The 14,721-nt window shown below is 38.3% G+C and overlaps 1 protein-coding gene across 6 annotated transcripts in view; it reads left to right on the top strand.

Annotated features, from left to right (window-relative positions):
* The window catches only part of GON4L (gon-4 like), a 91,789-nt gene that overhangs the window by 29,253 nt on the left and 47,815 nt on the right, over positions 1–14,721 (top strand). For all 6 annotated transcript variants that reach the window (XM_059933467.1, XM_059933506.1, XM_059933486.1 and 3 more), the window contains 6 exons: positions 1,960–2,010; positions 2,327–2,422; positions 3,299–3,418; positions 4,001–4,171; positions 7,700–7,892; positions 14,274–14,375. In XM_059933467.1, the coding sequence (XP_059789450.1) occupies positions 1,960–2,010; positions 2,327–2,422; positions 3,299–3,418; positions 4,001–4,171; positions 7,700–7,892; positions 14,274–14,375 (733 nt within the window). The remainder of the gene's footprint in view (positions 1–1,959; positions 2,011–2,326; positions 2,423–3,298; positions 3,419–4,000; positions 4,172–7,699; positions 7,893–14,273; positions 14,376–14,721) is intronic.

The following is a 14,721-nucleotide window of genomic DNA, read 5'->3' as shown; positions in this document are numbered from 1 at the left end:
TTTCATCTTTCTCCAGGAAGTAATCACAAATGAACATGTGGTAGCTATGATGCAAGCAGCCATCAGTGAGACAGAAGTTCTGTGAAGTCTACCTGACATAGAATATAATTAACATTAATTCCATATTTGATTAAAAAAAACCCAAGGAGATTGAAATCAGGCTCTGGATTATGTCTACCAACCACGTATATAGTTGCAGAGAAGGTAGACAACCCAAGGCTATAGTTTATGTGGGAGAGCAAAGATTAGAGTCCATTTCTCTTGCTTCTTAATCTTAATAGACTGACTCCTTCCTGATGGATTTGGCAGTAGGAAAATTGATTGGTTTAGAAGCAAACATGAGAAGAGGTATGGACCTGAATCACATCATTCCCTTTACACCCTGTATTGGGCCTGGCTCCACAGAGCTAGATAAGTAGCCACAACATGGCAGGGCTGAGGAGATGTGGAGGGCCTAAGGCTTCTTATAGAGACAGAACCTAATGGTCTGTTGGATTTTGTTCATGATGATTTTGTTGGGGTCACAGTTAGATGGTCAAAAAATTATGCACTCCAATGGTATTGTGTCAGGAGTATGTAAGAGGTTTTAAAGAATTCTTTAAAAACTTCCCCCCCAGCAACTCTATTGTTTTATTTATTTTTTTATTTTTAAAATTTATTTATTTATTTTATTTATTTATTTTTGGCTGCATTGGGTCTTCATTGCTGTGCACGGGCACGGGCTTTCTCTAGTTGCAGCGAGGGGGGGCTACTCTTCGTTGCAGTGCGCGGGTTTCTCAATATGGTGGCTTCTCTCATTGCGGGGCATGGGCTCTAGGCGCGCAGGCTTCAGGAGTCGTGGCACATGGGCTCAGTAGTTGTGGCTCACGGGTTCTAGAGTGCATGCTCAGTAGTTGTGGTGCACAGGCTTTGTTGCTCCGCGGCATGTCGGATCTTCCCAGAGCAGGGCTCGAACCCGTGTCCCCGGCATTGGCAGGCAGATTCTTAACCACTGCGCCACCAGGGAAGCCCCTCTATTGTTTTATTTTTTTTAAGACAGTTCTTTTATTTATTTATTTATTTTTGGCTGCGTTGGGTCTTCATTTCTGTGCAAGGGCTTTCTCTAGTTGCAGCGAGCGGGGGCCACTCTTCATTGCGGTGCGCGGGCCTCTCACTATCGTGGCCTCTCTTGTTGCGGAACACAGGCTCCAGACGCGCAGGCTCAGTAGTTGTGGCTCACGGGCTTAGTTGCTCCGCGGCATGTGGGATCCTCCCAGACCAGGGCTCGAACCCATGTCCCCTGCATTGGCAGGCAGACTCTCAACCACTGCGCCACCAGGGAAGCCCTCTATTGTTTTAAAATCCTGAAAAAGTTGAAAAGAATTTTACAGTGAATCTAGATTCCATCTAGATTTAACAATGTAAAATTCTGCCAAATTTGCTTTATCTCTCCCTGTGTCTGTCTATTGTTTTTTCCTGGACTATTTGAAAAGAAGTTGTGTATGACTTGACACTTCACCCCGAAATCCTTCCGTAAGAACTTTTCATGACTAGCTTTTTGGAGGCATACTTATGGTGGATTTATGTAATTGATTAAGACATACTGATGGCAAAAGGCTGCTATCACCTGTAGTATCCTAGGTTTGTGTACTATTGTAGTTTACAAATAGTTTTCATATTTATTATTCTATGTGAACCCAAGCTGTAATATAAAGTAGACAATATAGACACTTTGTCCATTTACGGGTAATACAGATTCTTACTAGGTTTAAGGCAGAGATGCTAATGATGGAAATAGATTCATCTCTCCTTTTCTTCTGCCAAGCTCTGACAAATATTTGACAGTGTAGATCAGTACCCCTACATCACTGCAGCTACGTGTTAGTCTGATGGCTCCTTGTGATGGTAAAGAAGAAGTAAAAATGAAAAACAGTCTATTTTAGTTAAGAGAACTTAACTATTTATATTCTTTGTTGGTAGGTAATTCCAACATGGAATATTTCACCAATTAAGAAGGCCAATGAAATTAAGGTAAACTTGGAAGAGGTAATTCTTATTCTTTTCCAGAAAGGCTTCATCAGTTTCGAAACGCTTCTATTTGTTAACTTTTTTTGACCTATGTATTTATTTAAATTCCAGCTTTGTTTTTTTCCATTTCATTAGTCTTAGGTTTGACTCTCATGCTAGAAATCTTTCTAACTCCTGCCTCTTATTACTTGCTTTAGCTGCTTGTTGTGCTCTTAGGATTTTTTTGTTTTCCTGCTCTGCTTTCTTCCCCTTATTTCCCAAATACATATGATTCGTGTTTTCTATTATTTTATTTTTTTCTATAATTGTATTTATGTAGCCTCCTCAGTTTGTGGATATCCACCTTGAAGACGATGATTCCTCAGATGAAGAGTACCAGCCCGATGATGAAGAAGAAGATGAGACTGCTGAAGAGGTCAGTGGTTACCTGTGTGAGTGTTAGTTGGTAATGTAGAAAAAATTTGGCTCCACAAGGCAGAGTGTACTTTGCTTCCTTAGTAATATCACTTGTTCTATACAGAGGGTTGAAACACAGTTCTTTTTTCTACTCATTTCTTTGCATAAATCTAAGACTGTGACTCCTCTTCATGCTCCTTTGATTTTTTCATGTCTTGTATTATGAAATTTAACACACATACAACATGCAGAACTGTGCATAGGATAAAAATTAAAATATACAGCTTAAATAACTATAAAGCTAATCCTTATGAAACTTCCTTAAAGTCATTAAGTATAACATTGCCAGACACCTCTTATCACAGTCACTTTTCTTCCCCTATAGACAGCCACTATCTTGACTTTTTGGTAATTACTTCCTTGCTTATCTTTCTACTTATATCACCTAAATATGCAGCTCTACACACTGAGTTCAGTTTTTTACTGTTTCTGTACCTTAGGTAAATGGAACCATAGTCTATTCTTTTGTGTGGCTTTTTTTTTTTTTTTTTTGGTTCAACACAAGTCATTTGAGATTCATTTATACTGTTGCTTGTAGCTATAGTTTGTTCATTTTCATAGTTAATGTAATATTCTATTTCTTAATGTGTTCTTTGACTTGTTTGTTAAAGCATTTTAAATCAATGCCTTACAGTTTTACAGAGTTCACAGTGCTTACGAGGATAGAGATCCGTTCCCTGTTCCTACCTTCAGCAAATTAAGCTTTTATTTAAATTTTATTCTCTTACTCTAATTCAGTGATTGATATTTTGTGATTCATTCTATTGAGGTCCTTCAAACTCAGTGGAATGAGGTAGGGGCATACATATGAAAGTGAACTGGATTTGTTTTGTAGAGTTTATTGGAAAGTGATGTTGAAAGCACTGCTTCATCTCCACGTGGGGCAAAGAAATCCAGATTGAGGCAGTCTTCTGAGATGACTGAAACAGATGAGGAGAGTGGCATATTATCAGAGGTAAATCCACATCATACTAGCAAGATAAATTAGAGATGCTCTATAAGTAGATTATTTAACTGTATAAATAGATCATTTCTCCATGGTGATTCTAAGCCGTCACCCTTTGCCAAACATGATTCAAGATCAGTAATCATGCCATTATCTTCCTGGTATTTGTGACTAGTTATAACTGAATTTCAAATTCCCTTAAGTCAGTGAACAGTTAAGAGAAAACTGGAACTCAGTGACAGGGAGAGTTCTTATTAAGGGGCCAAATGTGAGTGACTGGCAGAGTTTCTTTCCTTCTACCCTTCTCTTTTTTGTATGTGTTTTCTAATATTGTTCTAAAGCCATTTTTATTGTATTTCCCCGCTTTCGATAACCTAAGTGGCATCCTGTTGGCTTCATTGGAAATAGGATGAAACCTAATTAGATTAATGTCCTTGACAGTGCCTTTGTTTTTATATACCTCTATCTAGATGTGAAGAGAAAGATTGCTAGCACATGAAAGACATGCTTCTCTCCTCCTGCTTTTTTTTTTTTTTCTCTTTTCTTCCCTTCCTCCCTTTAATTTTTAACATAGTTGCCTCTTTTAATCAGGCTGAGAAAGTCACCACACCTGCCATTAGGCACATCAGTGCTGAGGTAGTGCCCATGGGGCCTCCGCCCCCACCAAAGCCCAAACAGACCAAGGATAGTACTTTCATGGAGAAGTTGCATGCGGTAGATGAGGAGCTGGCTTCCAGTCCAGTCTGCATGGATTCTTTCCAGGTAACATAACTCTAAACTGCTGAAAAAGTCAAATGGAATAATTTAGTCGTTGCTCAGATTGGGAAGGGAGAAGGGAAGATGTTAAATTCTGATACAGTAAGTAACGGTCATGAAATTATAGGTCTTTGGTACTCTATTTAGTTTGTGCTATTTTATTGTAAGTGAGAATTAAGTGAGAATGGCAGTTCCTAAGGATGAAATAAGGTATGTGACAGAGAGCATTTTAAAATGTGGAACATAGGAACAACCTTCAGCCAGATTCCTCAAATATTAACCTTTACCACAATTGCTTTATCATTTTCTCCTTCTTTCTCTCTCTCTGTACACATTTATTTTTTCCTGAATTGCTTTAGAGTGTGTTGCAGTCATGATGTGCTTTTACCCCTAAATATCTTAGTGTATATTTCCTACAAATGAGGACATTTGATTATGAAAATAAGGATATATAATATTATATAGTCTATTAAAGTCCCTATTTGGATTTTGCCAATTGTCCCAATAATGTCTTTTATATAAAGCAAAAGAAAAATGATTTTTTTTGGTGATCCGGGATCCAGTCTAGGATTACATGTTGTATTTAGTCATCTTGTCTCTTAGACTCTTTTTATTGGGAACAGTTTCTCAAGGTCTCATAACCTTGACGTTTTTGAACCTTATAGAGCAATTATTTTACAGAATGTTCCTCAATTTTGACTTTTCTGATACTTCCTCATAATTAGATTCAGGTTATGCACTTTTGGCACAAATATCACAGAAGTGATATGTCCTTTTTAGTGCATCATATCAGGAGACACATGACTTCCATCATGTTAAATTTGATCACATGGTTAAGGTGGTGTCTGCTTGTTTTCCTCGCTGTAAAATTATTATTTTTCCATTTTTAAATTAATTAGTATGTATCTTTGAGGCAAAATATCTTTTCACACACTAATTTTAGCATCCATTGCTTGTTCTTGATTGAAACAGTCATTATTATGGTTATTGTCAAATGATGACCTTCTAAATTCCATCATTAGACAGTTCTTTTTTTTTTTTTTTTTTAATCTTTATTTATTTATTTTTCTTTTGGCTGTGCTGCACGGCATGTAGGATCCTAGTTCCCTGACCAGGGATCAAACCCGCACCCCCTGATTGGAAGCGCGGAGTCTTAACCACTGGACTGCCACGGAAGTCCCAGCCAGTTATTTTTTTTTTTTTTAACATCTTTATTGGAGTATAATTGCTTTACAATGTTGTGTTAGTTTCTGCTGTATAACAAAGTGAATCAGCTATATGTATACATATATCCCCATATCCTCTCCCTCTGGCGTCTCCTTCCCACCCTCCCTATCCCACCCCTCTAGGGGGGCACAAAGCACCAGGCTGATCTCCCTGTGCTATGTAGCTACTTCCCACTAGCTGTCTATTTTACATTTTGTAGTGTATATATGTTAATGCTGCTTTGTCACTTCGTCCCAGCTTACCCTTCCCCCTGGCCGTGCGCAACTGGCCGCACGCTCTGGAGCCTGCACGCCACAACTAGAGAGAAGCCCTCATGCCACACAAAAGATCCTGTGTGCTGCAACTAAGACCTGAAGTAGCCAAATAAATAAATAAATAAATAAATTTTAAAAAAAGTAAAAATAAAAGATACTTCTCTTAAAGTATCTTTTTAGAAAAAGAAAAGGAATAGACATACAGATCATCAGTGGAACAGAATTGATAGTCTAGAAATAAACTCTTAAATTTATGGTCAATTAATCTTTGACAAGTGTTCCAAGACCAATTAATGGGAAAAGAATAGTCTTTCAACAGATGGTGCTGTGACAACTGGAAATCCACATGCAAGAGTATAAAGTTAGACCCTTACCTCACACCACACTCAAAAGTTAACTCAAAATAGATCATTGACTTAAATGTAAGGGCTAAAATTATAGAACTCTTAGAACAAAACATAGAGTAAATCTTTTTGACCTTTGATTAGGCAGTGGTTTCTTAATACAATACCAAAAGCACAAATGACAAAAAGAATAGGTACATTGGACCTCATCACAATTAAAAACTTTTGTGCCTCAGAGGATACATCAAAAAAGTGGAGACAACCCAGAAAGTGGGAGAAAATAATTGCAAATCACATATCTGATAAGGGTCTTGTATCTGCAATATATAATGAACTCAACAATAAAAAGACAACCGAATTAAAAAATGGGCAAAGAGTATGAATAGACATTATTCATTTCCTTTTTTCTCAATAAAAAGGAATGAGGGGCTTCCCTGGTGGTGCAGTGGTTAAGAATCCATCTGCCAATGCAGGGGACACGGGTTTGAGCCCTGGTCCGGGAAGATCCCACGTGCCGCGGAGCAACTAAGGCTGTGCGCTACAACTACTGAGCCTGCGCTCTAGAGCCCGCGAGCCACAACTCCTGAAGCGCGCACGCCTAGAGCCTGGGCTCTGCAGTGAGAGAAGCCACTGCAATAAGAAGCCCGCTCACAGCAACGAAGACCCAACGCAGCCAAAAATAAAATGGATAGAATAAATAAATTTTATTACAAAAAAAAAAGGAATGAGTACTGATACATGCTACAAAATGGATGAACTTTGAAAACATGATGCTAAGTGAAAGAAGCCAGAGACAAAAGGCCACATATTGTATGATTCCTTTTATTTATTTTAAAAAATATTTATTTATTTATTTATTTTGGCTGTGCCGGGTCTTCATTGCAGCGTGTGAGATCTTTTTAATTGTGGCATGCAGACTTCTTAGTTGCGGCATGTGGACTGTTAGTTGTGGCATGCGGACTCTTAGTTGCGGCATGCGGACTCTTAGTTGCAGTATACAAACTCTTAGTTGCGGCACACGTGTGGGATCTAGTTCCCCGACCAGCGATCGAACCCAGGCCCCCTGCATTGGGAGCATGGAGTCTTACCCACTGGACCACCAGGGAAGTCCCTATGATTCCTTTTATATAAAATGTCCAGCATAAGCAAATCCATAGAGACAGAAAGATTAGTGGGTATCAGAGACGGGGATCAGGGAAGAATGGGGAGCTACCACTAAGGGAAATGGCCTTTCTTTTTGGGGTGATGAAAATGTTTTGGAATTAGATAGTGGTGATCTCACACAACTCTGTGAATATAGTAAGATCCACTCAGTTATACACTTTAAAAGAGTGAGTTTTATGGTGTGTAAATTATATCTTAATAAAGCTCTTATAAATGTTCCTGAAATGTTGGTTTTAAAACTGATGTCATTATAAGGATATACAAGGATATATTGTACAACATGGGGAATATAGCCAATATTTTATAAGAACTATAAATGGAGTATAACCTTTTAAAAAAAAAAGACATTGGTACCTACAAAAAAAAAAATTGATGTCATTATCCTTAAAGTTTCTCAGACAAAGAATAATAAATCCAAATGGTCTAGAGAAGAGACCTTGTGTTTTAAGCTAAGAAGAGGAACACACAGGATATGATGAAGTTTGGAAAAATTGAAAGCATTAGGCATTCAGTGATATGTTTTTATTTCCTTCTCCATTGGCTAGCCCATGGATGACAGTCTCATTGCATTCCGAACTCGCTCTAAGATGCCTCTGAAAAATGTTCCCCTGGGGCAACTAGAGGCAGAGCTCCGAGCTCCAGACATCACCCCAGACATGTATGACCCCAATACAGCAGATGATGAGGATTGGAAGATGTGGCTGGGGGGTCTTATGAATGATGATGTGGGGAATGAAGGTAAGTGATTTTGTTTGCATTTAATATCTACTCTGTCCATGGTCTCTGGTAAAATTTTCATTAGTTAAAAGCTTAAAGAAAGGGGTGTTTTTGGTTAATTGATTTAATTGTGTATTTAACAATGTGGTCTAAATCAGTAGTTAAATTCCATCCCCCCCCCTTTTTGTTTTTGTTAAAGAGTCTTTTGGGGAATCTTTTGAATGCTAAGATTCCTCCCCTGAAACGTAAATGTACATATAATTTTATATATGATTTCACGAGAGTGCATTGACTCACTCGAAGACTGTCATGTTAGTTAAGGTTCTTCCTGATGCAGGTGAAAGAATCCTAACTCTCAACTTGCTGAAGTTGAGAATCCTAATTCTCAACTTGCTGAATGAAACCGGACTTTGGGAAGGGCAGAAAAACCTACAGAGGAATTGAGACCCACTTTCCCTCTCAACAGCTGTTATCTCTACTTTTTGTCAGTCAGCTGCATTCTCAAACCTATTTTTTTCTACAAGGCTGGAACTATGATCATAAGCACACCATTCACTTCTTGGTTTGTCCCCACATCAGAAGAACTCTCTCCTACAGGCTCCAGTTTGAAAAATCCAGAGGAACAACTCTGATTGGTTGGGTTTGATCACATGCCCACTGTCTTGGTATTGCATGGCTTCAACAGGGAGACTGTTTCAGCATGGAGTCCTGTGATTGGCAGCACCTTGTAAACAACAGGGTTGGAGTAAGCAATTACCCAAAAGAAGTGACAGTGTTTCCAGAAGTAGGGAAGGAGAATTGATCAGACAGAAACAATGTTGACTACAGTCATACATGGTGTAAGAATCCCTGCTGCAACCCTTATTTGTTTTAGAATATAAGTAAAATTCTTACTTTAAAACAATACATTGTTAAAATTGTCTTTGGTGGGTTTTTTTTAAGCATACTATAGTGAGAGTCAGTTACCAATCATCATTTTGTGCAGTGTTTCTGTAAATTTAGAGGAAATGAGAGATTGATCTAGTTAGTAGTGATTCCAGATGATGTCACATTCTTTTGATGGAATCAGGGCAGTTTTGTTACTATTGTTGTTTCCTTTTGACTCTCTTCAATGGGGAGTGACCAGGATATTCATACTGGTTGTGTTGTGGAAGATCACACTTTTTAAAAAATGTGTATAACTGAACCAAAGTCTTACTTGCATTTTTATGTGAACAGAGTCATTCACTATCTCACTTTAATCCATAGCCAAATTCATTGCTCCTATTTCTGGATCACATGATGTCCTATCAAACTTAATTACAGACAACTTACAGAGCATATCTTTATTCTTTTCCCTGTCTTCTAAGAACAACTACTGTAAGATTTTTGTGTTGAAAGGATAATGCTTTAAGATAAATAAGAGAACATATAGCTTGTATGGAAATAGACTGAGTAAATATTTGGGTAGGTAAGGCCAGGAATAAATTAGGATAAGTGAATGAAAGAAAGTAAGTTCTCATATTTACCTTATAAAGCTATTAATAACTATATTGCACATAATTTGGCATTTGGTATTGAGTACTTTCTTTTACAAGGCAGTGTGTTAGGTTCTATGAGAGAGAGAGGAAAATGATCATTTTGTTAGGGAGTAAACATGTATGAATGGTGCCTGGTCCATTGTTAAATGCATGATACATTTCAGATTAATGAAGTTGAATGAACTCAGATGCACCATAAAAGTGGCATAAGCTCTGTTCTAAGGTTTTAGAAGAGAGAGAATTATTGTTTAGCATGACCAGAGATAGCAACATGAAAAAGGTGGTATTTGAGATGGACCTTTGAAAGATATTTGACAACAGTGACAAGAGAGGAATCAGATGGGTGGAAGTGACATTGAGATAATATGTATTTAGGTTCTGTAGAATATATGCTCCCCAGAGTTTTCTCTTATATTCTGTATTATAACCATAAGGGTAATACGTGCTTGGAGTAAAGAAATCAAATATTGTGTAAAGAAAACTGTTAAAGCCTTTCCTCATGATGACAGTTTCATGCCGCAGAAGGATCACTGATAATAGTTTCATGTGCCTCTCGTGAGAGTTTTCAAATATGACGTTACCTTTTAGTTTTCCACATTAATGTGGCAATAGGAAGAATTTTAGTCCTAAATTTAAATTCTCTAAACATTTAGAAAAGACAGGTAACAAGAAGCAAATTGGTTTGAATTTTAGCATTTTTGTTCTTCTCCACCCACCTTCTATAGCAGAAGTGGTAATAAGCGATGAAATGCACAAACTTGCATGAAGGAGAAAAGGATGAAATTTGCAGCTGAGTCATTGACATATTAACTGGAGAGTCAGTTCCTTAATAATCAACAACTGATATATTATCGCATTAGTCTTCTGATAGGAGTCTAAGCTGCTAGCTTTTCCATTCCTTACCCCTTTGAGAATCTGATGAAAGCTGTGCAGCCACTCCCCAGAAAAATGTACACATCTACATACATGAAGTTTTTTTATGTCACTTTTTTTGGGGATTTATTATTCTCATGAAGTTCATTTATTGACACTTCCTTTTTCTATCAGCGCATTCAAGATCTAAGATACCAAGGCTCAGAAATCTCTGCAGAAAGGAGTGAACAGGGACAAAGATAATTCTATCCATTTTGTAAAAGTGTCAGAGAAATTCATTGTGTTGCTCTGTGTTATAGAATCAATTGTTATACTGCTAGGATTACAACCCAGTTTAATATTCTAGGAATATATCTCAAAGAAGTCTCAGGGGACATTAAAGCATTTTTTAAATGCATGTGACGCTTCATAAGCAAGCTCTGCATTTTGTCCTTAGACCTAAGCTAAGACAAAATATTGATAGTAATTAAGTCAGGTTTTCATGGCTTTATTAGTGCAGCAGCTTTGGTGCCCTGATTGTTATCACCTTGGTTGAAAGAGCTGAAATGCTGGCTGTTGAGGAGGAAAGGCCAGACAGAGTTGGCTGTTAGGATTTTGGGAGTCTGGGTGGTGTTTCTCATAATTTGTCCCTAGAATTTGAATCAGAATCAGGGAGTGTAGGGATGTATTTGTTGGATGATGTTAAGATACAGATTCCAGGGACTTCCCTGGTGGTGCAGGGGTTAAGAATCCACCTGCTAAGGTAGGGGACGTGGGTTTGAGCCCTGGTCCGGGAAGATCTCACATGCCGCGGAGCAACTAAGCCCATGCGCCACAACTACTGAGCCTGCGTGCCACAACTACTGAAGCCCACGTGCCTAGAGCCCATGCTCTGCAACAAGAGAAGCCACCGCAATGAGAAGCCCACGTACCGCAACAAGGACCCAACGCAGCCAAAATGGAAAAAAAAAAAAACCAAAAAAAACCCAGATTCCAGGGCCTCACTCCATACCTACTGAATCAGAATCACTAATGGTTATCATCTAGGTATCTAATTCTTATATATCCTAAAGTTTGACAACTACTGGTCTGGGAGAAATAAGAGTGTATGATAAGGGTTGATTGAGGAAATGGAATAATGGTTAGTGGGGAGGGTGAAAATCCTCTTTCTTTAGAACAGTATTTTTTTGTTTCCTTATTAGGATAGATTTAAAAAAGAGAACATAGAGCCAATGACTAGGGTAGGTTTGGATCCCCAGATCTACCAGCTGAATTTTGTGAGTGCTGGTAAATAGGAAATGATGCTAGATATAGATCACAGTACCAAACTTTAGCCATATGCCGGTTTATTTTGGTAGTATTACGTGGCTAACTATTTTGACATGTTCCTAGTACCATCTGCTCTGCATATTATTAAAAGTGAGAGTCTCATTTGCAAAAAATAAGAGGTTGCACTAGAGGGGGGTGGGTACACAAAATTGAGATCAGCTGGGTAGTTGCTGACATTGTCAGTCAGTCAAAAAAGTAATTCAACCCAGAGGCCAGGTTCCACAATCAGGGTACTAAAAGCTAAGCAGAACTCAGAAGAAACCTTCCTAAATGATTTTTCAACATGTTTGCCAAATGGGTTCTCTGAGAATATTGGCTGACCCGTTTGTATGGTATGGGCAGAAGCTGTCTATTGTAGTTCTTGCACGTAAACAGATGGGGGTCCAAACGTGTGTGCAGTATCCATATGTTATAGGCTTTCCCCACAACTTATATTATTCAGCAATGTTTGTAAAGAACCTGCTGTAAAGAGACTTACATAGAAAGTACTATAGAGATTACGAAGCAAGGATTCCATTCCTAAGGATTTAAAACATTTTTATTGGGGGATAAACCTATAGATGGGTGAAAAAGCCTTCACATTTAGATAGCTATATATATACAATGCAGATTTATATATTATAAACAATAAATGTTGAGTAAAGAATATCAGGTTAGATTGGGGTTTATCAGTACAAATTTTCTAGTGATTATGAATAAAAAATGTGTGTGTGTGACTTCCCTGGTGGTGCAGAGGTTAACAGTCAGCCTGCCAATGTAGGGGACACGGGTTCAATTCCTGGTCCGGGAAGATCCCACATGCCGCGGAGCAACTAAGCCCATGCGCCACAACTACTGAGCCTGCGCTCTAGAACCCACAAGCCACAACTACTGAGCCCGCACACCACAACTACTGAAGCCTGCGCGCATAGAGCCTGTGCTCCACAACAAGAGAAGCTACCGCAGTGAGAAGCACGCACATCGCAATGAAGAGTAGCCCCCGCTCGCCACAACTAGAGAAAGCCCGCACGCAGCCAAAAATTAAAAAAAAAAGTGTGTGTATATATTTTTATTTTTAATGAAAGATATTTATTATGAAAAATTAAGAAAAGAAAGAGTTCTATCCTTCAGTCTTTGTTAATTCTTTCTAGATATTTTCTCTGTGTTTAATCAAGCACATATCTATCTTTTTTTCCAAGAAAGGAATCATACTATACATATTGTCCTGCATCTGCAACTTGCTTCGTTCACTTAATATAATTTAGACATCTTTCTATTGTAATATGTAGGGATCTCCCTCTCCTGTGTAATGGCACATAGTGGTAAGGAATTAGTTATTCTCATTTGCTAGGCGTTGTTTCTGCTTTTTCTTTTAATTCACTTCCTCAGTTGCACTAGCCACATTTCAAGTTCTCAGTTGCCTCATGTGGCTAGGGGCTACCGTTGTCGTACAATGCATATGTAGAACATTTCTGACCTTACAGAAAATTCTGTTAGACGATGCTGATCTAAAGTTGTCCCAGGAAAAATTTTACCTTAATATAACAATCCAGGGGCTTCCCTGGTGGCACAGTGGTTAAGAATCTGCCTGCCAATGCAGGGGACACGGGTTCGAGCCCTGGTCCGGGAAGATCCCACATGCCGCAGATCAGCTAAGCCCGTGCACCACAACTACTGACCCTGTGCTCTAGAGCCCACGAGCCACATCTGCTGAAGCCTGCGCGCCTAGAGCCCGTGCTCCACAACAAAGAGAAGCCACCGCAATGAGAAGACCACGTACCACAGCGAAGAGTAGTCCCCGCTCACTGCAACTAGAGAAAGCCCGCGCAGCAACAAAGACCCAATGCAGCCAAAAATAAATAAAATAAATTTATTAAAAATACATATATGTATAACAATCCATAACTGATTGACTCCTTCAAGATTTTTAGTTAGGAATCTAAAAGACATCATAGCATCAACAAAAATACCCATACTTCTATGCGCTGCCATTACAAATGTTTGTTATTTTTGTATATTTTTAGTTATTTCTGAGTTATTGTAGGGATATAATTTTTTTATGCTTATGAGTATTATGTGTGTATTGTGTTGTACTTTTGTCATGAATGTGTTGAACATGTATAGAATGTTTACATTCTATATGTATATACTATTTTATACTAAGGTGTCATAATTACAGTCATTCCCTAATTATTGGGAATTAGGGTCATTCCTTTTTTCACTATCAATGCCTTTGTATAAAGAGTTTTATAAAAATATTATTTTAATGAGATGCACTACTCTAAGTGGGTTTACTGAGATAAATTATATGTTCAGTTTTCAGGCTTTTGCTGCATTTTGAGAAATTTAAGTTTTGTTTGAAGGAAGGAACTTGGCTAATTGGGGAGAATAGGTGAGATGAGTCCGCTGTGGGAAATGATCTGTGCACAGGCACTGAGGAAAAAAAAGAATAAGTTGTTTAAAAACTTGAGAATAAGGAATTCCCTTGCGGTTAGGACTCTGCGCTTTCACTGCTGAGGGCCTGGGTTTAATTCCTGGTTAGAGAACTAAGATCCTGCAAGCCGTGTGGTGCAGCCAAAAAATAAGTAAAAAATAAAAATAAAAACTTCAGAATAAATGTGCTTTATTGGAGTAGATTCTTATGGTGCTGAACATCTTAAATTTTCATTAGAGATATGAGTTCAGAGTTGGGAATAAGTGTCTAAAACATTTTTTTTCCTAGATGAGGCAGATGATGATGACGATCCAGAATATAATTTCCTGGAAGACCTTGATGAACCAGACACAGAGGATTTCCGCACTGACCGGGCAGTAAGAATCACCAGTGAGTCTGTGTTTATTGAGTCCTGGTCTTGACTTCTCCACATCTACCTTTGTTTACTTTGCAGATTTTTGAGGTTGAAGTTTGTAGCCCACTCAAGACATTTAAGCTTCCTCTACCCATTTATTTCTATAATTCTTTAAATTTACATATATATTCAGGAAGCCTATCAGTTACTCATTTTTACATCCCACAGTCATGCATTGAGTATTTCGCAGCGATTGTACCAAAATGAATAAGACATGGCCTCTGCCTGTAGGATGTCAGCTTAGTAGGGGGATACAAACAGAAACAGTTATAGTACCAAGTGATAGGTGCTATAATAATAGTTTGTGTATACACTAGTGGC

The sequence above is a fragment of the Balaenoptera ricei genome, chromosome 1, assembly GCF_028023285.1.
Source record: "Balaenoptera ricei isolate mBalRic1 chromosome 1, mBalRic1.hap2, whole genome shotgun sequence".
NCBI classification, from domain to species: Eukaryota; Metazoa; Chordata; class Mammalia; order Artiodactyla; family Balaenopteridae; genus Balaenoptera; species Balaenoptera ricei.
Note: the sequence above shows the minus strand (reverse complement) of the source record. Positions and strands in the feature narration are given on the sequence as shown.